The sequence below is a fragment of the Hemiscyllium ocellatum genome, chromosome 19 (genome assembly GCF_020745735.1).
Source record: "Hemiscyllium ocellatum isolate sHemOce1 chromosome 19, sHemOce1.pat.X.cur, whole genome shotgun sequence".
NCBI lineage: Eukaryota > Metazoa > Chordata > Chondrichthyes > Orectolobiformes > Hemiscylliidae > Hemiscyllium > Hemiscyllium ocellatum.
The window spans coordinates 2,737,827-2,764,029 of record NC_083419.1 but is presented as its reverse complement, the minus strand read 5'-3'; the positions used below and the strand labels follow the sequence as shown (position 1 = coordinate 2,764,029).

The 26,203-nt window shown below is 45.3% G+C and overlaps 1 protein-coding gene across 1 annotated transcript in view; it reads right to left on the bottom strand.

The window, feature by feature from the left end:
* LOC132824600 (synaptotagmin-A) overlaps positions 1-26,203 on the bottom strand; it is a 600,624-nt gene that overhangs the window by 54,869 nt on the left and 519,552 nt on the right. The window contains exon 4 of the mRNA XM_060839187.1: positions 2,127-2,308. Coding sequence (XP_060695170.1) covers positions 2,127-2,308 — 182 coding nt within the window. The remainder of the gene's footprint in view (positions 1-2,126; positions 2,309-26,203) is intronic.

The following is a 26,203-nucleotide window of genomic DNA, read 5'->3' as shown; positions in this document are numbered from 1 at the left end:
ATTTATAAGGATGTTGTCAGGGTCCCTAGAGATGTTGTCTCTTGAGTGTCAGAGGCTGAGGGGTGAACTTATAGCGGTTTATAAAATCATGAGGGGCATGGATAGGGGAAATGTACAAGGTTTTTCCCCCAGGTTAGGGGAGACCAACACTAGAGGGCATAGTTTAGGGTGAGAGGGGAGAGATTTAAAAGGGGTTTAAGGGGCAACCTTTTCAAACAGAAGGTGGTACATATGTGTATGGAATGAGCTGCCAGAGGAAGTGGTGGAGGCTGGTACAATTACAACATTTAAAAGGCATCTGAATGGGTATATGAATAGGAAGGGTTTGGAGGTATATGGGTCAAGTGCTGGCATATGGGTTTAGATTATTGTAGACTATCTGGTTGGCATGGATGAGATGGAATGAAGAGTTTGTTTCTGTGCTGTACATCCCTATGACTCTATGATTCTAAGAGGAATGAGGTTTTTTGTGAGGGTTTTGGGCCAGTTACTCAAATCAATTCCAGGGTCAGCAACAGAGGTTAGCCAATTAGTTATCCAGGAGCTACTGAAGATATTTCATGTTACTGAAGGAAATGCTGTTGGTTCTGAGGACCCCTCAGAGGATTATGGCAGATCCGTGCAGGTGGGGATCAAAGGAAACTGAAACGCAGTGGAAAATTGCTGGCTCCATGTAGGTGAGGGCTAGGGTCCAGAGGAGCTACAGATGGCTCATTGCAGCTGACAGCTGACAGCTGAGGCTCAGAGAAACCCACAAGCAGTATTTGCTTGGTGTAGTTGGGGCAAATAGATGCAATGCTGGTTCAATGAAACTGTCAGATAAAGTGCTGGAATTGTGCTGGTATTTACATACTGGAGTACAACCTCAAAAAGTCAGCCAGCTCAGGAGAAGAGATTGGTCAACTGGGAAGTGAGCAAACATCATGTTGGAACAACTTGTTAGAGATGTCATAGGCTAGGTATTTGAAGGAGAAGAGGTGAAATTGTTGTGGGAGATAAGTTTTTCATGTGATTTTATAATAGTCTCTGGTCTCTCAGAGATTCATCAAGGTGCCTGCCTTTCCTATTGCCCTAATTCTGGGCTGAGATCTAACCAGTTTGAGGTAAAGAGTTAACAACATTATGAGTTATTTCTGATTCCATCAGCATTTTCTGAAGGTTTATGACATTCAGGAATTGTGCGGAAACAGACAGAAAGGTCCTAATCTCTAATCCCAGCCAACAGGAAGTGAATGCAAATGGTGACCAGACTTGCTGGCAGTTGGACGAACCAGTGTGGCAGTCTGAGTTTGGGAGTTGGGAGCTATGTATTGGAATGTTGATGTAACTGTGGATTCATGGCTTGCAGTGAACCCAAAGCAACTTGGAGAATCAACTCAATGTCACTTTTTTTCTTTATTTATGGGACATTGACATTGCTGACTAGGCCAGTGTTTATAGCCCATCCCTACTTATCTACCCACTGAGAAGGTCACCAGTAAACATCCTCACATCCGACCTTAGGGAAGGAAGGTCATTGATGAAGCAGTTGAAGATGGTTGGGCCTAGTCCTGAGGAACTCCTTCAGGGATGTTCTGGTTACTGAGATAACTGACCTCCAACAGCCACCACCATCTTCCTTTGTGCCAAATGTGACTCCAACCAATGGAGAGTTTACCCCAGTTCCCATTGATTCCAGTTTTGCTAGGCTTCCATGATGCCACACTCAGTCAAATAAAGCCTTAATGTCAAAGGACATCACTCTCACCTCCCCTCTGTGGGTGAACTACAAGCTTGTCAGAAAGTTAATGGGATGGGCTGAGATGGTCTGGCCAGCACATTCAGTGAATGCATGTTTGAAATAGTCATCTTCAGTGGACTTTTCCACTGAAAAGATGGCATGGGAAAATCACTCTCTCTATCACAGTACAGTCATATATTTGGACAACGAATTGAGAAGGTCCCTCTGAGATAATTTTTAACTTTTGAAATACCATCTTTAACTTTTTTAATCAAACAAAACAAAACAAAACATTTAATTGATAATTATATACAAGTCTCTGAATAAGAAAGCAGGGACACCAGATAATGACCATGACAAATCAATGATGAAGAGAGTTCCTCACCAGGTTGCAGTCCTACATTACCTGCTCCTTCACTGACTTTCCCAGCTCCTTCACATCTTTCATGTTCATCGCGTTCTTTCCCCCCTTTTCCTTCTTCTTCTTGTTCTTCTTCTTCAGCAGACATTTCTTGCAGACGCAGAAGCAGCAGGTCAGAATCAGAACCACAGCGACAATTGCAATTGCTATCAACGCCCAGGGTGGCACTGCAACAAAAAAACACACACAAACCACAAACACAAGCCACATCAGAGACCAAGGGTTTGCAATTCTGTAACACCTCACTGTCGCAACAGGACGAGGCCACTCAGCCCCTCAAACTTGTTCTGTCATTCTATTAGATCATGCGTTAGGACTGAGTTCAGGAGGAACTTCTTTAGCCAGAGGGTTGTGAGTCAGAAATTTCCTGTGAAGCAGTTTGAGGCTGCCTCGTTGCATGTTTTTAAGGTAAAGATAGGTTTTTGAACATTGAAGGAATTAAGGGTTATGGTGAGAGGGCGGGTAAGTGAAGCTTAGTCCATGAGATGATCAGCCACGATCTTACTGAGTGGTGGAGCAGGCTCGAGGGGCCAAACGGCTTACTCCTGCTCCGAGCTCTTATGTTCATGTCACCCAAACTCCAGAGATCCACCACTGATCCAGCTCATTCAACACCTTGTCTTTGCAACAATCCGACCATAAATCAAACTCCATCTGGCTCTTCACCCCACCCTCATTGCTTCCTCTTTCCCCTTTCAATATTTACCCAATTACCTTTTGAAAGTTACTATTGAATCTGCTTCCACTGCCCTGTTTCTGCTCGGAATCACAACATCTCCATGGAGTAATTGCCATGGAAGTAAAAGTCTGCCTCTGGTTACTGACCCTTCTGCTACTGGGAAAACCATCAAAACCCTTTGTAATTATATTGACAATCTCGGTGTTGGCGAATTGTTTGTGACCAAACAAGAAGAACCAAATAATTTGCATTTATATAGTGCCTTTAACAGCTACAGGCCATCCATTTACAGTGTTTTGTCACCAACAAAGTACTTGCAGAATGTGGTTACTGTTGTAACATGGGAAGTGTGGTGGCCAATTTGCGCATTGGAAGTTTGTAGAAACAGCAGCGTGGTCATTGTCAGATCGTCTGTTTTTGGTCACTGATTGAAGGAGGAATATTGGCCAAGGTAGCTTGGAAACTTCTCTTATTCTTCTTCGAAATAAGTTTTTAAATGTAACCCTGAGATAGCAGAGGGGACATTGGGCAAAAGTCTCATTCAACAACCCCACCTCCAACAACCTTACTCAGCAGCACTGAGGTGTCAATCTCATCTCAACCACCAGCCAGAAGAACAGGCTGATCATTACCACCCTCTTGTTTGTGAAACCTTGCTGTCTGCACATAGACCAGTGTTCCTGATGAAGGGCTTATGCTCGAAACGTCGAATTCCCTATTCCTGAGATGCTGCCTGGCCTGCTGTGCTTTGACCAGCAACACATTTTCAGCTGTGATCTCCAGCATCTGCAGACCTCATTTTTTACTCAGTGTTTTTCTTACATCAATGAGCACACTTCAAAAATACTTCATTGGTTGTAAAACAGTTTGGGCATGTCCTAAGACTGGGAAAGGTGATAAATGCAAAAACTCTTTAAGTTTCCTTTCAAACCATTGACAAAGCGAACAGCTCTGAAATGCATTAATCAATAAAATACCAATCACACCCTGTGCTGCGCAAAATCATTACTGTGTGCATGTGTTACTAATAATCATGGCAATTTATTGACGATCTCTGTAGCAGTTAGGAATTCATATTTTGCATTAACTCTGATTTGGTGTGTTAATCATATTGAAGCAGTGAACCCAAGCAACTGGAATTTAAGAATAGAAGCAAAATGAGCAGGTGACCATTCAGCGCCTCAAGCCTACCTCGTTATACCAACACAACCACAGCTGCTCCAGCCCAGGCCTCAACTCCTCTTTCATGCTAACCCATGATTTGGATGAGAGTGAAAGTGGTCTGATTAGTATGTCAGCAGGTGACCTAAAGGTTAGGGAAGCTGTCGATAGTGAAGACATTGCCAGAGGATACAGTAGGATATAGATAGGCTGGAGAGTTGGACGAAGGGAGTGGTAGATGGGGTCTAACTCGATGTGTTTGTTGATAGAGTTCTGGTTAGAATGCCATGCTTCTAGGTATTCTCGTGTGTGTCTCTGTTTGGCTTGTCCTAGGATGGATGTGTTGTCCCAATCGTGCAAGGACTGTAACAAACACTACTTTGGACAAATTGGCAGAAAACTAGCCACCAGGATACATGAACATCAACTAGCCACAAAACAACATGACCCTTTCTCACTAGTATCGTCACATATGGATGAGGAAGGAGACCACTTTGGTAGGGACAACATACATCCTAGGACAAGCCAACAGACACATGCACAAGAATTCCTAGAAGCATGGCATTCCAATTGGAACTTGATCAACAAATACATCGAGTTAGAACCCATCTACTACCCCCTGAGAAAAAGAACAGGAAATGACATCACCATAGAAAATGACATTACCAACCCAAAGAAACCCAAACATATAAATAGAAAGTAGGAATTATCAACAGTGCTTCCCCCAGAGGCCCACTGAAGATGTTACCTAGTAGGGTAACAAAATGTCTAGAAATGAACCTTACAGCTCAGCGAGTAAACCTACATCCAGAACTTACCCTGAGCTACAAATCTTCTCAAAACTCGCTAAGACAAAAGGTTTTTAGTGTAGAAAGGTGTCATGTGTCAGTGCAGACTTGGTGGGCCGAAGGGCCTGTTCCTGTGCTGTACTGTTCTTTGTTCGCTATAATCAGCACAGCCTTAAACTCCCCAATAAACAAGGACAGAACAAAGTAGAAGAGGAGTAGGCCACAACCCCTCAAACATCGTCCTGCCAGCATGTTGCAATCTGTGGTGTCGTCAATAGGACCTGCTCAAGTCAGAAAGGAGACATTGATTGTTGAAGACAGTTGTGTTTTTCTTAATTCAGCAAAATGTTTTGTTTAGAACTGGAGAAATATCACAGAGAAAGGACAGTGTCTGAGAGTGTGCTGGGGATTACACCAAATGGGGTCTTCAACAGGGAGTTAGAGTGTCATTAAGAAGGCAAATGGAATATTGTCCTTCATTGCGAGAGGGATGGAATTTAAAAATAGGGAGGTCATGCTGCCACTGTGGAGGATGCTGGTGAGGCCACCCCTGGAGTACTGTGTGCACATTTGGTCTCCTTACTTGAGAAAGGACGTACTGGAGGGGGTGCAGAGGAGGGTCACTAGGATGATTCCGGAGTTGAGGGGGTTGGCTTATGAGGAGAGACTGTGAAGACTGGGATTATATTCATTGGGATTCAGAAGACTTAGGGAGAATCTTATAGAAACAAATAAAAATATGAAGGGAATAGATAAGCTAGAAGCAGGGAGGTTGTTTCCACTGGTGGGTGAAACTACAACTAGGGGGCATAGCCTCAACATAAGGGGGAGCAGATTTCGGACTGAGCTGAGGAGGAACTTCATCACCCAAAGGGTTGTGAACCTGTGGAATTCCCTGCTCAGTGAAACGGTTGAGGCTTCCTCATTTAAGGCAAAGATTAATAGATTTTTGAACAGTAAAGGAATAAAGGGTTATGGTGAGTGGGGGCGGGGTGAGGGAACTGGGTCCACAAGAAGATCACCCTGTGATGATTGTATTTTTTTCTTTCAAGGTAAGTGTATCTAACAGATGGGATTTATTGCCCATTCCTAATTGCCCTTGAATTGAGTGGCTTGTCAGGGTCATTTCAGAGGGCAAGTAAAGAGTCACCCACATTGCTGTGGGTCTGGAGTCACATGTAGGCCAGACCAGGTAAGGATGGCAGAGTTCCTTCCCTGGGAGACATTTAAGAATTGAATGGTTTCCTTTAGGAGCAAGCGATGATAATTTGATCGTCAATATCACTGACATGATCGATGTTTTCAGGATTTTATTAATTACATTTAACTTCGACATCTGCCAGGCTGGGATTTGCATCCTTGTCCTCAGTGTATTAGTCTGGGTCTGAATTACACTCTAGTGACATTATCACTGGATCACAATCTCCCTTTAAATTTCAACTTCTTGCTTGAATCAATTTTAAAGACCATATCTTTTTAATTTTCTCTATTTTTAAATAGGAAAAGGACTAGTTTAAAAGCCAAGGATGGTTGAAGGATTGCTGCACTTTTTCAAAGCAGCTTATTGACCCTCATTGTGAATGCTGTTTACACAGCTGCTCCTTCCAGCCATGTGGGGAAAGACAAGTTTCCAGACAACCTGCAGCCCAGGTGGTTGCTTTTTTTTTGTGTGAACGTCCTGGTTATTTAATTTCCACCACCAGAAAAATAGGAAAACACCTGAGTGGCCTGTGACAAGCAGTGCCCTTCACATCAAAGGGCAATGCTGTGTGAACAAACAGTGAAGGGGAGGGCAGGGACTAAATCAAAATAGAGTTGGAGGGGGAAATGATGCACTCCACTCCCTGCGGCGCCCACCTCTCCCTGAACAACTCCAGAGTGTTGATGGACACCTCGTACTCCCTCTCCAAGGATACCCGGGCTCTAACGTAACCGCGGAAGAGGGGCAGGCAGTCGGCCCTAACGACCCCCTCCACGGCCCGCTGCCTGGACCTGTTTATGGCCAGTTTGGCCAGGCCCAGGAGCAGACCCACGAGGAGGCCTTCAGACCTGCCCTCCCTCCTCCGCACCGGGTGCCCGAAGATCAGGAGCGTGGGACTGAAGTGCAACCAAAAGCAGAGGAGAAGGTTTTTGAGGAAATCAAAGAGGGAGTGCAAACGCCCACACCCAGTATACACATGGTCCACAGACTCCACAGCGCCACAGAACAAGCAGTTGGGCTGGGAGTCCGTGAACCACCGCAATCTGCGGTTGCAGGGGACTGCTGCGTGCAGCACCTCCACCCCAGATCCCCAAGAGAAAGGGGGAGGACTCCAGCATAGAGGGCCCTCCACTGGGGATCCCCACCACCCGGTGGCAAATGGGCACACCAGGGCCCCAGGTGGTTGCTTTTTTTTTTTCTTTTTTCATCAAACACTCCTGTTTATTTTTTTTTTAAACCCCCACACTACCGCCTAACTGCGGTAGTGCTTATTATTTTTAACCCCAGCACCCATGGTGTGTGTGTGCAGCTGTGAGACACAGTGAGAGACATAAAGTGCACAAATCTTTATTTAATTTCCACCACCAGGAAAAGTAGGAAAACACCCGAGTGGCCTGTGACGAGCAGTGCCCTTCACATCAAAGGGCAATGCTGTGTGATCAAAACAGTGAAGGGGAGGGCAGGGACTAAATCAAAATAGAGTTGGAGGGGGAAATGATGCACTCCACTCCCTGCGGTGCCCACCTCCCCCTGAACAACTCCAGGGTGTTGGTGGACACCGCGTGCTCCTTCTCCAAGGACACCCGGGCCCTAACGTAACCGCGGAAGAGGGGCAGGCAGTCGGCCCTAACGACCCCCTCCCCGGCCCGCTGCCTGGACCTGTTTATGGCCAGTTTGGCCAGGCCCAGGAGCAGACCCACGAGGAGGCCTTCAGACCTGCCCTCCCTCCTCCGCACCGGGTGCCCGAAGATCAGGAGCGTGGGACTGAAGTGCAACCAAAAGCAGAGGAGAAGGTTTTTGAGGAAATCAAAGAGGGAGTGCAAACGCCCACACCCAGTATACACATGGTCCACAGACTCCACAGCGCCACAGAACAAGCAGTTGGGCTGGGAGTCCGTGAACCACCGCAATCTGCGGTTGCAGGGGACTGCTGCGTGCAGCACCTCCACCCCAGATCCCCAAGAGAAAGGGGGAGGACTCCAGCATAGAGGGCCCTCCACTGGGGATCCCCACCGCCCGGTGGCAAATGGGCACACCAGGGCCCCAGGTGGTTGCTTTGGTCAGTAACAAGAAGCTGATTGGTCTGTAGACTAATGATTAATTATTGAGGACAAAGGCTTTCTGCCTGCTAACAGCTCTGGGATTGGTTCCTGGATAGCCAACCATTGAATCTCTGGATGAGAAGAAACTATTTTTTGCTCTGTAGTAAAAAGCATTTCCAGCTGAAAGATAGCCTGGTTATTTCCCCTTTCCAGTTGTGGACAGCTGTGGCTTTTAATTGATATGTCAGAGATCTTTATATGTGTGAACCAGTCACCCTGTGCCTCCTGTAAACCAGTAAAAATACCTGGAAAAGAAGGATTGAGAGGTAGCATCTGATCAGAGAAACTGTCATCACAGTACACCCTGTGGGCAGGGATCAGTGACCAGTCTCTCCCTCCACCCATAACACCCATGCTTTTGTCCTGTCTGTGAATGCACGTGTGTGTACATGTATGTGCATATGTGAGTGTGTGTATGTGCATTTTTGTGTGTATATGTACATGTGTGCATGTGTGAGTGTGTGTGTGTATTTCTGTGTCGAGGGTGTGTTTATAAGAGGTTAGGTGTTTAACTTGTAGGTTTAGGTGTCTAGAGTTCATATCTGTTCTTCTGTAGATCTTATTTATTAGTGATTCTTATTAAACACAGATACTTGGTCTGTGTCTCCTGAGGAAAGTAAATTGGGGAATTATGTGTCACTTTAAAAATCTTTGATATTAGCCACAACTCCAGGAATAGTGAGACTTGATTTCCCACACGCTCCACCAGTGATGGGTTACACAGTGCACATTCATCAGGCTGTGGGAAAACGCTTACTCCTCAAAATGAGTGGGTTGGGGTCAGTCCAGAGATTAAAATTCACAAAAATTGGCAAACAGGAAGCCAATTCCCCTGATCTTTATCAACTTCCAGTTTCAGCTGAAGGGGGATGGCAGGCAGATGATCAAACAGCACCGAGGAACTGGGTCAACAATTGTCATGAGATGGTGCACTTTTTCCTTACACGTGTTATTTTTTATTACATGTTAGTTGGATTCCCCAAGGCCCAGGACAGTTGAAAGGAGCAGGATGTTTCCAGCACTGTTTGTGGGTCAGGAGGAACAGTGTGGTTTCCTTCAGTAATTGCCCCTACCCACCTACAATATATTTGCTCACCCACAGTCTTCCCCATGTCACCAAGGGACTTCCAAGTTGCCATTTGACATGTTCCTTTGATTGGGTACACATATCTCTCCCCCCAACAACCTTTCCTGCATTAATCAACCTGTCGTCAGGCTTCCCTGCTCTAGAGAGAATGCTGTTCCCTCTAGCCTGCCAATCAGCACAGACCATGGATGTATAAACTGCACTCTAGCGTTTCCTGAGTATGATGCAACCCAGAGCCCTCTCCATGGAAACTGGGCCCTGCCATTTTCACAAGGAAGCTCAAAACAGTAACGTCCTCACAGCAATGATCTTCAGTTGGCAGGAATGAGATCTTATAGGATTAATCTTCAGAATTTGTGACATGAATGCTGGCTAGTATAAATTGAAAAGAAATGAAATGAAGGGAGTCTAAAGCATTTTCTCACTAAATTTCGACATGGGTGTTGTTTCCAGTCAAATGTAATTGGATCACGGAATGGTCAGAATACAGAAAGAGGCCATTCAGCCCAGTGTGTGTGTGCTGGCTCTATGAAGGAGCAAGTCACCTTCGGTCACTCCCCTGTCTTGGTTCATAATCCCACTTCATTTTCAGATAAGAACATCTGAATCAGGCTCAAGAGTAGGCTGTCCGGCTCTGCCATTCGATAAGATCATGGATGATCTTCTTGTGGACCCAGTTCTCACCCCGCCCCCACTCACCATAACCCTTAATTCCTTTACTGTTCAAAAATCTATTGATCTTTGCCTTAAATGAGGTAGCCTCAGCTGTTTCGCTGGACAGGGAATTCCACAGGTTCACAACCCTTTGGGTGATGAAGTTCCTCCTCAGCTCAGTCCGAAATCTGCTCCCCTTTATGTTGAGGCTATGCCCCCTAGTTCTAGTTTCACCCACCAGTGGAGACAACCTCCCTGCTTCTAGCTTATCTATTCCCTTCATAATTTTATTTGTTTCTATAAGATTCACCCTCAGTCTTCTGAATCCCAATGAATATAATCCCAGTCTACACAGTCTCTCCTCATAAGCCAACCCCCTCAACTCCGGAATCATCCTAGTGACTCTCCTCTGCACCCCTTCCAGTACGTCCTTTCTCAAGTAAGGAGACCAAATGTGCACACAGTACTCCAGGGGTGGCCTCACCAGCATCCTACACAGCAGCAGCATGACCTCCCTATTTTTAAATTTCATCCCTCTCGCAATGAAGGACAATATTCCATTTGCCTTCTTAACGACACTCTAACTCCCTGTTGAAGACCCCATTTGGTGTAATCCCCAGCACCCTCTCAGACACTGCAATCCAGACCCCACATGCTCACTGTGTGACAGGGTGTGTTCTCAGGTTACAGTTGCTTGTTGTGTTGCCCTGCATCCTCTGGTTTCTGATCCATTCATGGATAGAAAGAGTTTCTCCCTCTCCACTCTGCCCAGACAGAGCGCCTCAATCATTTCCTCTGTCAGTCTTTTCCAAAGAAAACAGTCCAAGTTTCTCTAATTTATCAAAATTCCTCATTCCTGGCACAATTCTTGTGAATTCCTTTTACAGTCTCTCCAGTGCATTCTTTAACCAGTGTGGTGATCAGATACTATACTCTAGCTGAGACTGAACCTGTGTTTACTCAAGTTTAACTGAATCCTGTCACAGTTATACTCAATACTGAGGTGGGGGCCTAGGTTCCCAGCATGCTGACCATTTGGGGTGAGATAGCAGACTAGCATTCTCATCCCATGATCAATCCAGTGACCAAGGCTAAGTTGTTGGGGCTATGCATTCAAATCTCACTGTGGCAAATAATTAATAATAAATTTGTTTGATTTGATTTACTATTGTCACAAGTACCAAGGTACAGTGAAAAGTTTAGTTTTGTGTGCAGTACAGGCAGTGCATACCATACAGTGTGCACAAGGAAGTAGGAAGTATTCCATCACACTCCCGACTTGTGCCTTGTAGGTGGTGGACAGGCTTTGGGGAGTCAGAAGGTGAGTTACTCACCGCAGTATTCCTTGCCTCTCCCCTGTTCTTGTAGCCGCTGTGTTTATGTAGCTGACCAGTTCAGTTTCTGATCAATGGTAACCCGAGGATGTTGATAGTGGGGGATTCAGAGATAGTGATGTCAAAGGGTGATGATTATATTCTGTTTTTGAACATAGAAGTGTACAGCACTGGAACAGGCCCTTTGGTCCATAATATCTGTGCCGACCATTCTAAACCAATCACATGGTCTAGAATCCCGCTACTCCCTGCCTGTACATGTGTCTGTTCAAATGTCACTTAAACTTTTATAACGATTCTGCCTCTACACCCTCCCCTAGCGTTGTATTCCAATTAATTACCATCCTCTGTATAATAACCTGTATACCGTCCTTGCAACTCTCCTTTGAACTTTCCCCTCTCACCTTAAACCTATGCCCCGTAATATTTGACATTTCCACTTTGAGAAAGAAACCCATGGCTATCCACCCTACCCATGCCTTGCATTATTTTATACAATTCTATCAGGTCACCGCTCAGCCTCTGATGCTCTGGTGAAAACAATCCAAATTGAATTTGACCAAACAAAATGCGTCACCTCACCCTTCTCTGGATTAAATTCCACCTGCCCAGCTTTCCAGCTGATCTATATTCTGCTGTATTCTTTGATAACATTCCTGACTATCCACAGCTCCACCAATGTTTGTATCATCTGCAAACTTACTAATCAGACCACTGACATTTTCATCCAAATCATTTACAGAAGAACCTTGATTATCCAAACATCTCCTGCAGGGAGTATTTTGTTCGGATAATTGAATGTTTGGATAATGAAATGTTCGGATAATTGAATGTTTGGATAATTGAGTGTCAGGTAACACAGTTTAGCCAAGCATTGGGACCTTGTGATCTTGTCCGGATAATCCAAAACGCGGATAATTGAATGCCAGATAATCAAGGTTCCTCTGTATATATCTTATACTCAAAAGAGGTCCCTGCACTGATCTTTGCAGTTCACCAACAGTCACAAAATTCTCGTCAGAAAAACAGCTCTCTGTCTTCTATAGCCAAGCCAATTTTGAATCCAACTTACCAATTCCTTGTAGATTCCATGCAATTTGATCTTCTGGGCCAGCTTGCCATGAGGGACCTTGTCAAATATTTTAGTAAAGTCCACGTAGACAACATCCACTGCTCTGCCCTCATCAATTATCTTCATCACTTCCTCAAAAAACTCAATCAAGTTTGTGAGACAAGACCTCCCCTGCACAAAGCCATGTTGACCAACTCTAACAGGTCCTTTCTTCCCCAAGTGCAAACCTGATGAAGATAATCATTGTCTGGTCTCTTGTCAGCTCCATTCTGGATATTATCCAGATCATGCTGCAATTAGAGATGGACAGCTTCAGTATCTGTGGAGTTGCCAATGGTGCTGAGCATTCGAATGAGTCTCTAAATCTCCCAAAGGTTTTTCAAATCTGAGGATCACACACTGTTGACATTCATAAAATGACAAAAGCAGAATGCTACTTTCCTGGGCACAGATCACCATGCCGTGCGTAGCACTCTTGTCTATAAATCACAAGACTGTTGGTACAAGCTCCTTAAGCACTATCACAAGAACATTATCCAGTTAATAGCACAATTCATGGAAACTTTATGCATGTAAATTAGCAGCTGCATTTTCTACATCACTGCAGTGATGATACTTGCTCAGGAGTACTCTAGGATGCTTTGAAAAGTGTTATGTATTCAACTCCTTATGTATCATACTCCTTCCTGAAAACATTCAATGTTTTGTTCTCTACTGCTTTCTGTGACAGAGAATCCCACATGCTCTCCACTCTCTGGGTGAAGACATTTAAGACCATAAGACCATAAGACCATAAGACATAGGAGTGGAAGTAAGGCCATTCGGCCCATTGAGTCCACTCCACCATTCAATCATGGCTGATGGGCATTTCAACTCCACTTACCCGCATTCTCCCCATAGTCCTTAATTCCTCGTGACATCAAGAATCTAACAATCTCTGCCTTGAAAACATTTAGCGTCCCGGCCTCCACTGCACTCTGCGGTAATGAATTCCACAGGCCCACCACCCTCTGGCTGAAGAAATGTCTCCGCCCTTCTGTTCTAGATTGACTCCCTCTAATTTTAAGGCTGTGTCCACGGGTCCTAGTCTCCTCGCCTAACGGAAACAATTTCCTAGCGTCCACCCTTTCCAAGCCATGCATTATCTTGTAAGTTTCTATTAAATGTCCCCTTAATCTTCTAAACTCCAATGAATACAATCCCAGGATCCTCAGCTGTTCCTCATATGTTAGACCAACCATTCCAGGGATCATCCGTGTGTGAATCTCCGCTGGACATGTTCCAGTGCCAGTATGTCCTTCCTGAGGTGTGGGGATCAAAACTGGACACAGTACTCCAAATGGGGCCTAACCAGAGCTTTATAAAGTCTCAGTAGCACAATGTTGCTTTTATATTCCAACCCTCTTGAGATAAGTGACAACATTGCATTCGCTTTCTTAATCACGGACTCAACCTGCATGTTTACCTTTAGAGAATCCTCGACTAGCACTCCCAGATCCCTTTGTACTTTGGCTTTACGAATTTTCTCACCATTTAGAAAGTTGTCTATGCTTTTATTCTTTTTTCCAAAGTGCAAGACCTCGCACTTGCTCACGTTGAATTCCATCAGCCATTTCCTGGACCACTCTCCCAAACTGTCTAGATCCTTCTGCAGCCTCCCCACTTCCTCAGTACTACCTGCCTGTCCACCTAACTTCGTATCATCTGCAAACTTTGCTAGAATGCCCCCAGTCCCTTCATCCAAATCATTAATATATAACGTAAACAGCTGCGGCCCCAGCATTGAACCCTGCGGGACACCGCTCGTCACCGGCTGCCATTCTGAAAAAGAACCTTTTATCCCAACTCTCTGCCTTCTGTCAGACAGCCAATCCTCAATCCATCCCAGTAGCTCACCTCGAACACCATGGGCCCTCACCTTGCTCAGCAGCCTCCCGTGTGGCACCTTATCAAAGGCCTTTTGGAGGTCGAGGTAGACCACAGCCACTGGGTTTCCCTGGTCTAACCTACTTGTCACCTCTTCAAAGAATTCCAACAGGTTTGTCAGGCATGACCTCCCCTTACTAAATCCATGTTGACTTGTTCTAATCAGACTCTGCTCTTCCAAGAATTTAGAAACCTCATCCTTAATGATGGATTCTAGAATTTTATCAACAACCGAGGTTAGGCTAATTGGCCTATAATTTTCCATCTTTTGTCTTGAACTCCATCTTTTCTCCTCAACTCAGTCTGAAATGGCCTACCCTGTTCTTTATAAGAGAAAGTGCGGCACGGTGGCACAGTGGTTAGCACTGCTGCCTCACAGCGCCAGGGACCTGGGTTCAATTCCCGCCTCAGGTGACTGACTGTGTGGAGTTTGCACGTTCTCCCCGTGTCTGCGTGGGTTTCCTCCGGGTGCTCCGGTTTCCTCCCACAGTCACAAAGATGTGCGGGTCAGGTGAATTGGCCATGCTAAATTGCCCGTAGTGTTAAGTAAGGGGTAAATGTATGGGTGGGTGGCGCTTCGGCGGGTCGGTGTGGACTTGTTGGGCCGAAGGGCCTGTTTCCACACTGTAAGTAATCTAAAAAAAATGTCCGTGACTGTCATTTCTTCATTACTCCTTTGTCAATATATTTTCAGGTGTGGTCATGCTGTGTGAGTGTATTACCCAGTGCTAACGTGGAATGGATAATGTCTTCTGTTTTTAATTCGACCATGGGATTTTGGCATCGCTGGCTGGGCCAGCATTTATTGCTCATCCTTAGTTGTCCTGGTGAGGGCAGTGGTGAAGCTGCCTTCTTGAACCACTGCCATCCATGTAGTGGCCATGCAATCACAAAAGGAATTTTGACCCAGTGACAGTGAAGGAACAGTGATATATTGCCAAGTCAGGATGGTGAGTGGGTTGGAGGAGAACCTGCAGGGAGTGATGTTCCCATGTATCTGCTGTCATGGAAGTTTTTGTAGGTTTGAAATGTGCAATTGAAGGAGTATCAGTGAGTTATAGTGATGAATCTTGTAGATGGGCTAAAGACATTACTCTGAGGAACTCCAGCAGAGACGCCCTGGAGCCAAGGTGGCTGACCTCTAGTAACCACACCTTCCATTATTTAAAATTCCAGCTGATGCAGAATTTTCCTTTGATTCCCATTGGCTCCTTGATGCCACACTTGGTCGAATGCAGCCTTGATGTCAGGGGCTGTCTGTCTCCCCTCCCCTCTGGAATCCAGCTCTTTTGTCCAGGTTTGACCCAAGGCTGTAATGAGGTCAGGAGCTGAGTGACCCTGGGGGAACCCAAACTGCGCGTCACTGAGCAGGTTATTGCTGAGCAGGTGCTGCTTGATAGCTCTGTTACTGACACCGTCCATCACCTTACTGAGGATGGAGAGTAGACTGATGGGGCAGGAATTAGCCAGGTTGGATTTGACCTGCTTTTTGTGGACAGAACATACCTGGGCCTGGGCTATTTTTCACATTGCCAGTAGATGCGAGTATTGTAACTGTACTGGAACAGCTTGGCTCGGGGAGTGGCAAGTTCTGGAGCACAAGTCTTCAGTACAACTGCCAGGATGTTGTCAGGGCCCATAGCCTTTGCAGTATCCTGTGTTGAAGTGTTCCTTCTTATTTTCCTGGATTTGGATTAGAAGTACGGTATCATCAAGTGGCATTTGTCTGAATTCCGGAGGCTTTGTTCGGCTCAGGGGGTCACTGTTACTGTGCCTCGGAAGTGTGTCTTTGAAGAGGTGTGGCAGGGCAGTAGATTGACTCCTGGGATGAGATGATTACCTTTTGTGAAGAGATAGATTAGATTGACCTACATCCCTGGAATTTTTGTGAATGAGGGATGATGCCCAGAGAACCACAGCAAGGTAACAGCACAGGAAAATTCTGTTTTGCCCATTGGTTATGTACTTACCAAATAAAGTCGCTCTCTGTACAAATTCCTCTTTCCAGCCATTGTTCTGGAGTCTCGTAGAGTCAAATGTTTCAGTTTCAGATCCAAGTTCCTTGTCAATGAGCTTCGGGTTCCCACATCAACCATTAAACTGGACAGCTGTTTTCTCTTCCCTCATGGCCTCCCTAATCCTTCCACCAATCACTGTAACTTTGTGCCCCAGGGAACCTCACAAATTTCAAATGTCTTGTTGATCTTGCTCTTTGTGCACCTTCATTGCAGCTGTCACATTGTATTTTCTGGATCAGTGGTGCTGGAAGAGCACAGCAGTTCAGGCAGCATCCAATGAGCAGCGAAATCGACGTTTCACGCAAAAGCCGTTCATCAGGAAGCATTGTATTCCTCACTTCATTCTACTACCCTCGTGTATTTTGTTTGGTATAATATACCAATACGACACGCAAAACAAACTTGTCACTGTATCTAGGTACATGTGACAATAATAAAAGATCAAATCAAATCATAAGAATGGACCCCCTGTCCGCTCAGGGAAGCAGGTCTCCCTATCCGTTCTAACGGAACCTCTCATTATTTGGTACACCTTGAATATGACACTCATCAGCTTCCACTGTTTGAAGGGAAACAGCCTTCGTCTCTCCAATCATTCTCACTGCTGCAATTTTCTAATCCCCAGCAATATTCCTGTCAGTCGCCTCTTGGACTCTGTCTGGAGAAATTGCATCCTTCCTGTAACGTAGGGACCAAAACTCTCCACAAAACTCCAGCTGTGGCCGAACCAATGTCCGATATACTTCCAGCATTACATGACTGCTCTTCTACTCAACACCTTGCCAATGAAGGAAAGCATCCCAAATTCCTCCTTTCCCATCTTACCTATTGGTCTTGCCACTTTCAGAGACTTTTGGACATGTACCCCAAGGATCGTCACCTCCTCTGTCCCTCTCAATACCTTCCTGTTAATTATGTATTCACTCAGTTTAAAGGTACCAATGGCAGAGGATTTAAAGTTGGGGATGGACACTTGTCAGACTACAGGAAGTACCTATATCATAGTGTGTTGTGGGGTGACAGGTTTCAGAGACAGGGAGCGGGGACAGCACAGAGAGATCTGAACATGAGAATTTGCATATTGAAACAGTGGAGAAACTGGAACTGATGTAGGTCAGTGTGCATCATACAGACACCATGAGAAATCAGCTTGTTGGGTTTTTTTTGGAACAGTTGCAGCACTGAGATGGTAATGCATTTTATTTATTGCAAGTATTGATAATATACTGTTTGAGATGTCAGACACGCATTGCCAGATTAATCCTAATAACACGCGGTTACGCGGTGTAATAGAGTCAAAGAATCGGTCCAACCCGTCCCTGCCAACCAGATATCCCAAAACAATCTAGTCCCACCTGCCAGCACCCGGCCCATATCCCTCCAAACCCTTCCTATTCATATACCCATCCAGATGCCTTTTAAATGTTGCAATTGTACCAGCCTCCATCACTTCCTCTGGCAACTCATTCCATACACATACCACCCTCTGTGTGAAAAAGATGCCTCTTGGGTCCATTTTACACCTTTCCCCTCCCACCCTTAATCTATGCTCTCTAGTTCTGGACTCCTTACCCCAGGGAAAGACCTTGGCTATTTATCCTATCTATGCCCCATATGATTTCATAAGTCTCTATAAGGTCACCCCTCAGCCTCTGACGCTCCAGGGAAAAAGCCCCAGCCTGTTCAGCCTCTCTCTATAGCTCAAATCCTCCAATCCTGGCAACATCCTTGTAAATCTTTTCTGAACCCTTTCGAGTTTCACAATATCCTTCCGATAGGAAGGAGACCAGAATTGTACACAATATTCCAAAAGTGGCCTAACCAGCATTCTGTACAGCCACAACATGATCTCCCAACTCTTACACTCACTGCTCTGACTAATAAAGGAAAGCATACCAAATGCCTTCTTCACTATCCCATCTACCTGCGACTCCACTTTCAAGGAGCTCTGAACCTGTACTCCAAGGTCTCTTTGTTCAGCAATGTTCCCTAGGACTTCATCATTAACTGTATAGGTTCTGCTCTGATTTGCTTTCCCAAAATGCAGCACCTCACATTTATCTGAATTAAACTCTATCTGCCACTTCTCAGGCCATTAGCCCATCTGATAAAGATCCTGTTGTAATCTGAAGTAACCCTCTTCACTGTCCACTACACCTCCAATTTTGGTGTCATCTGCAAACTTACTAACCAGTAAGTAAAAAATGAGGTCTGCAGATGCTGGAGATCACAGCTGAAAATGTGTTGCTGGTCAAAGCACAGCAGGCCAGGCAGCATCTCAGGAATAGAGAATTCGACGTTTCGAGCATAAGCCCTTCATCAGAAACTTACTAACCATACCTGCTATGTTCATATCCAAATCATTTATATAAATGACGAAAAGTAATGGACCCAGCACAGATCCTTGTGGCACTCCACTGGTCACAGACCTCCAGTCTGAAAAACAACCCTCCACCACTACCCTCTGTCTTCTACCTTTGAGCCAGTTCTGCATCAAATGGCTAGTTTTCCCTGTATTCCATGAGATCTAACCTTGCTAATCAGTCTCCCTGGGGGAATCTTGTCGAATGCCTTACTGAAGTCCATATAGATCCCATCTACTGCTCTGCCCTCATCAATCCTCTTTGTTACTTTTTCAAAAAACTCAATCAAGTTTGTGAGACATGATTTCCCATGCACAAAGCCCTGTTGACTATCCCGAATCAGTCCTTGCATTTCTAAGTATGTGTAAATCCTGCCCCTCAGGATTCCCTCCAACAACTTGGCCACCATTGATGTCAGACTCACTGGTCTATAGTTCCTTGGCTTGTCCTTACCACCCTTCGTAAACAGTGGCACCACGTTTGCCAACCTCTAGTCTTCTGGCACCTCATCTGTGACTATCGATGATACAAATATCTCAGCAAGTGGCCCAGGAATCACTACCCTAGCTTCCCACAGAGTTCTAGGGTACACCTGATCGGAAGCAAAAAATAAGAATGGTTTGTTGTTTCCCTGGTGCTAGGATCAAGGATGTCTCAGAGAGGGTGCAGAATGTTCTCAAAGCGGGAGAGGAATCAGCAGGCGGTAATCGCACACTTTGGAGCCAATGGCATAGGAAGGGGAAAAGGTTAAGATTCTGAAGGGAGATTACAGAGAGTTAGGCAGAAATTGAAAAAGGTGCCTCGAGAGTAGTAATATCTGGATTACTCCCAGTGCTACGAGCTAGTGAGGGCAGGAATAGGGGGATAGAGCAGATGAATGCATGGCTGAGGAGCTGGTGTATGGGAGAAGGATTCACATTTTGGATCATTGGAAACTCTTCTGGGGTAGAAGTGACCTGTACAAGAAGGACAATTGCACCTAAATTGGAAGGGGACTAATATACTGGCAGAGAAATTTGCTACAGCTGCTCAGGAGGATTTAAACTAGTAAAGTGAGGGGGGTGTGGGGGTGGTGGTGGGGGTGGGAGGGGGGGGAGCGGGGGGAGCGGGTGAGACCCAGGGAGATAGTGAGGAAAGAGATCAATCTGAGTCTGGTACAGTTGAGAACAGAAGTGAGTCAAACAGTCAGGGCAGGCAGGGACAAGGTAGGACTAATAAATTAAACTGCATTTATTTCAATGCAAGGGGCCTAACAGGGAAGGCAGATGAACTCAGGGCATGGTTAGGAACATGGGACTGGGATATCATAGCAATTATAGAAACATGGCTCAGGGATGGGCAGGACTGGCAGCTTAATGTTCCAGGATACAAATGCTATGGGAAGGATAGTAAGGGAGGCAAGAGAGGAGGGGGAGTGGCGTTTTTGATAAGGGATAGCATTACAGCTGTGCTGAGGGAGGATATTCCTGGAAATACATCCAGGGAAGTTATTTGGGTGGAACTGAGAAATAAGAAAGGGATGATCACCTTATTGGGATTGCATTATAGACCCCCTAATAGTCAGAGGAAAATTGAGAAACAAACTTGTAAGGTGATCTCAGCTATCGTTAAGAATAATAGTGTGGTTATGGTAGGGGATTTTAACTTTCCAAACATCGACTGGGACTGCCATAGCATTAAGGGTTTAGATGGAGAGGAATTTCTTAAGTGTGTACAAGACAATTTTCTGATTCAGTATGTGGATGTACCTACTAGAGAAGGTGCAAAACTTGACCTACTCTTGGGAAATAAGGCAGGGCAGGTGACTGAGGTGTCAGTGGGGGAGCACTTTGGGACCAGCGACCATAACTCTATTAGATTTAAAATAGTGATGGAAAAGGATAGACCAGATCTAAAAGTTGAAGTTCTAAATTGGAGAAAGGTTAATTTTGATGGCATTAGGCAAGAACTTTGAAAAGCTGATTGGAGGCAGATGTTCACAGGTAAAAGGACGGCTGGAAAATGAGAAGCCTTCAGAAATGAGATAACAAGAATCCAGAGAAAGTATATTCCTGTCAGGGTGATAGGAAAAGCTGGTAGGTATAGGGAATGCTGGATGACTCGAGTAATTGAGGGTTTGTTTAAGAAAAAGAAGGAAGCATATGTCAGATATAGACAGGTTAGATCGAGTGAATCCTTAGAAGACTATAAAGGCAGTGGGAGTATACTTAAGAGGGAAATCAGGGGGGCAAAAAGGGGACATGACTTAGCTTTGGCAAACAGAATTAAGGAGAATCCAAAGGGTTTTTCCAAATATCTTCAGGACAAAAATGTAACTAGGGAGAGAATAGGACCCCTCAAAGATCAGCAAGTTGGCCTTTGTGTGGAGCTGCAGAAGATGGGGGAGATACTAAATGAGTATTTTGCGGAGAAGGACATGGAAGATATAGAATGTAGAGAAATAGATGGCGACATCTTGCCATATCTCCATATTACAGAGGAGGAGATTAGATTACTTACAGTGTGGAAACAGGCCCTTCAGCCCAACAAGTCCACACCGACCCGCCGAAGCGCAACCCACCCATACTCCTACATTTACTCCTTAACTAACACTACGGGCAATTTAGCATGGCCAATTCACCTGACCCGCACATCTTTGGACTGTGGGAGGAAACCGGAGCACCCGAAGGAAACCCACGCAGACACGGGGAGAACGTGCAAACTCCACACAGTCAGTCGCCTGAGTCGGGAATTGAACCCGGGTCTCTGGTGCTGTGAGGCAGCAGTGCTAACCACTGTGCCACCGTGCCGCCCATTGGATATTGGATGTCTTGAAATGGATGAAGGTGGATGAATCCCCAGGATCAATGGAGGAGTCTGAAACTAAAAATCTGCATTTGAATTCTGTTGAAATGTAAATGTGGCTTATGTCTCTTTGTGGTTTTAGAAGAATGTTGGGTGAAATAAGAATTCATTTGAATGAAAGGAAATGTTACTGTTTCTATTCCAAAGACACAGTCCTTGTGGATGGTTAACTGCTGTCCAGTCAGAATGACTATCATAGTTCCTTCGATGTTAAGAGTGTACTACCCGAGAAACATGGGTGCAGCCAATCTGAGTGAATTTCCCTCATTCCTCTTACTAAAATTACACAATAATTTGCCCGTGGCACCAAGTCAGCACCTTGTGGGAAGGTACTAAATTGGGGGAGGACACATTCCATCAGAATTAGGCAGGAGCTGGGGAATGCTAATTGGCAGCAGCTGTTATCGGGCAAGTCCACGTTTGACATGTGGGAAATGTGGGAAATGTGGGAAATGTTTCAAGACTTGCTGATGAGAGTTCAGGACCAGCAAGGAGGAAGGAGCAAGGTTCAGGGAGCCTTGGGTAGTGAGAGAGGTTGTGAATTTGTCAATAGGAAAAAAGAAGCAATGAGCACCTGTAAGGTTTAGGAAGTTAAAAATTAGACAGGGACATAAAGAAAGCAGGAAATAACTCATGCAGAGTATAAGGAGAGCAAGCAGGGGCCAAGGAGTGACTTTGGCAAGTTGTGTTAATGAGAATCTCAAGGCATTCTATCCATACATTAAAAACAAAAGGATAACTAGGGAGAAGGCAGGACTACTCAAGGATAACGGAGGGATATGGGCAGAGAAATGGCAGATGGAGGTTAATCCGGGTCAGTGTGAGATGCTGCACTTTCAGAGATCAAATGTTAAGGAAAATAATACAGTTAATGACAGGACTCTGAACAGCATTGATGTACAGAGGGATCTTGGGGTTCAAGTCGATTGCTCCCTGAAAGCAGCCACGCCAGTATATAGGGTGGTGATAAAGGATTATGGCATGTTTGCCTTTATTGGCTGGGGAATTGAGTACAAGAGACAGGATGTCATGCAGCAGCTTTATGAAATATTGGAAAGGCCGCACTTAGAGTATTGTGTTCAATCTGGTCACCACATTACAGGAAGGATGTGGAGGCTTTGGAGAGGGTGCAGAAGAGGTTTACAGGATGCTGCCTGGATTAGAGGGTATGAGCTATAAGGAGAGGCTAGAAAAACTCGGATTGTTTACTCTGGAGCAGCGGAGGCTGAGGGGAGACTTGATAGAAGTCGGTAAAATTATGAGATGCAGAGATAGATTTGACGGTCAGAATCGTTTTCCCAGAGAAATGTCTAAAACCAGGGGGCATGCATTTAAGGTGAGGGGGGGAAAGTTCAAAGGAAGGACAGGTGTTGTACACAGAGAGCGGTAGGATCTGGAACACGCTGCCTGGGGTGGTGATCGGGGGAGATACAAAAGAAGCATTTAAGGGACTTTTAAATAAACACATGAGGGATATGGACCAAGGGCAGGCAGAAGGGATTAGTTTAATTTGGCGTCATATTTGGTACAACATGGTGGGGCTGTTTCTGTGCTGTGCAGTTTTATATCCTGAGTCAATATCTGTGTTTTTCAGGCAGTGACTCTATGTGGGTAGGATTTTTAACAATGCAGAGAACGATCATTGGGCTGATTCTGGAGTTGAGGGGGTTGGTTTATGAGGAGAGGCTGAGTAGATTATATTCACTGGAATTCAGAAGAATGAGGGGAATCTTATACAAACATATAAAATTATAAAGGGAATTGATAAGATAGAAGTAGAGAGGATGGTTCCACTGGCAGGTGAAACCAGGACAAGAGGGCACAGCCTCAAGATTAGGGGGACCAGATTTAGGACTGAATTGAGAAGGAACTTCTTCACCCAGAGGGTTGTGAATCTGCGGAAATCCCTGCCCAGGGAAGTAGTTGAGGCTTCCTCAGTAAATGTTTTTAAAGGTAAGAGAGATAATTTTTTGAACTGTAAATGAATTAAGGGTTATGGTGAGAGGGCGAGTAAGTGGAGCTTGAGGCCATGAAAAGATCAGCCATGGTCTTACTGAATGGCGGAGCAGACTCGAGGGGCCGAACGGCTTACTCCTGCTCCAGGCTCTTATGTTCTTATGGATTAAAATGGCATGGGTAAGTCAGTTGGGAAAGTTTAAAGTCTTATAAATCAGAACCCTTCTGCCATTACTCTCACCTGCACCTTTAACTGAAGTGGCTGGGTAAATTTCTGAAGAGGTTGATGAAAATGAACCGTTATAATTGACTTTAAAGCTCATTGTTTTTCCACCCCTTGCTGCTTGGGTTCCCAACATTAGGTCACTACCCTCCAGTTGGGGAATATCAGGCCCAGGAGGGAAGTCTGGATGGGGCACCTCACCCACATAGACACCACCTCCCTCAGACTGAGCTCCCCTCTGAGGGAAATGGGGTTACTGTGGATGGACCTTTTGGTTGGCATGGACCAGTTTGGTCTCCGTGCTGTCGGACTCTGTGACACTCTCCAATTGCATTCACATCTTTCCCATAACGTAGTGTCCCAAATTGTACACAATCCTCCAGCTGAGGTCTAACAAGTGTCTTATATAAGTTTAACATCACCTCCTTGCTTTTAAACTCTATGCTCCTATTAATAAAGCCAAGGACACTGTGTTTTATTAACTACTCTCTCCCTGTCCTGCTGCCTTCAGTGTACATATACCCAACTCCCTCTGCTCCTGCACCCCCTTCAGAATTGTACCCCCTATTTTAATTGTCTTTCTATGTTCTTCTGAGCAAACTACATCACCTCACACTTCTCTGCATTGACCCTCATCTGCTTCCTATCTGTCAACACCACCAACTTGTCAATGTCCTTTCAGCATTCCACACTCTCCTTCTCAGATTACAATTCTTCCAAATTTAATGTCATCTGCAAACTCTGAAACTATCCCCTGCACAGCAACATCCAGATGATTAATACACATCAGGAAAAGCAAGGCTCCCAATACCGCCCCCTGGGGAGGGTCACCATAAGCTTTGGTATGTGTGTGAGGCAGGGGATACAGTGGATAGAGTGGTCCTGGCAGAAGCAGAGTCATTCACTGAGAGGGTGGTCTTGGTTGGGGTCTCAATGTTTGAGTAGGATGAGGGGGTAGGTAGTTGGGGGAAAGGGGACACAGATGGTTGCTCTTGGGCAGGGACAAGCTGTTGACATCTGGTCACCCTCGAAGGGGTGAGTATGGGAGATAGGACTGGAACCTGGAGAAGGAGGAGGAGATGTTGGGGATGGAGGTAGAATTTCAGGAGGAGGCCAAATGCCTGTTAACTGTTGTTAGTGTACCCGCCTCAACCACTTGTGCTGAGAGTGAAGAGTGAAGAATAGTTCCAGAAATGAGAAACATCAGTGATGAGGAGAGATTGAAGAGCTTGGGACTGTTCTCCTCAGAGAGAAGAAGGCTGAGAAGGAGATCTGCTCAAAGTTTTCAAAATTACGAGCGGGCTGGCCAGAGTAGATAGGGAGAAGCTGTTCCTGTTCATAAAACAAATCTGTGCACGAGGAGCAGAGATTCCAAGTGATGTGAAAAACAAGCAAGGGTGATTTTTTTTTTAGATTACTTACAGTGTGGAAACAGGCCCTTCGGCCCTACAAGTCCACACCTACCCACACTTACCCCTTACCTAACACGACGGGCAATTTAGCATGGCCAATTCACCTGACCTGCACAACTTTGGACTGTGGGAGGAAATCCACGCAGACACGGGGAGAATGTGCAAACTCCACACAGTCTGTCGCCTGAGTCGGGAATTGAACCCGGGTCTCAGGCGCTGTGAGGCAGCAGTGCTAACCACTGTGCCACCGTGCCACCCACTAAGAGAATAACCTTCTTCACACAGTCTGGAACACGGTGAGTAGAAATGTGGTGGTGGCAGCTTCAACTGAGACACTCAAGACGGGTACTAGATGGGGATTTAAACACACACAATGTGTAAGGGTATGGGGAGAAAAGCTGAACACACACACACACACACACACACACACACACACACACACACACACACACACACACACACACACACTCTCTCTCTCTCTCTCTCTCTCTCTAATGTCATGCACACAATATGGTTACAGAGTGTGGAAGGACACCTTGTAAAACCAGGTCCTATTATATCTGCAGTTGGGTGACTCCCTGTTTTCAGGCTGAATTTGCTGGATGATGACGTGATGCTCATTTTTACAGCCAGTGCAGCTATGATGGGCCAAATGGCCTGTGGTAGTTTGCTGCTTCTGTGATGGTGAAACTAAATTCAGCTGCTGATCAACCATGATGTAATTCAGGAATGTTCCATCATAAACACTAGCATGGAATTATTGGGCCAAATGCCCTGCTCCTTTACCCTACAGCCGATATAATAATGGAGAAAGCACCAAAGGCTGACGGTCCCACCGTCGCTTCTTTGAGTTCAAAACAGGACAGCAACCATCGGGAAGGGGGCTGGAGCTGTAGGTACAAGACGCAGGGTTTTAAAGGAGATAACGGAAGTTATGAAGATAAACATGGACTGTGGACCCAATTAACAGATTCAATAAGTAGAAGGAAGATTAGCAAAAGGAAACTAAGATTTTGAAAGCAATCTGATCTGCAGCTTATTTGAAGAACTTGAAAGGAAAAGAATTGCACTTTAAAGAGCATTGGTGACAAAGCTGTGTGCTGTGTCCAGAGGCTTGGCACCTTTAGAAATGCCAGTAAATACCTTTGATGAAAGATAATTGAGTTCACCACCTTGTTGATGTGTTTTCTGTTCTGCTTGTAGAACAGTCTTTTACAGAATGTTGTCTGGTGAAACATTCAT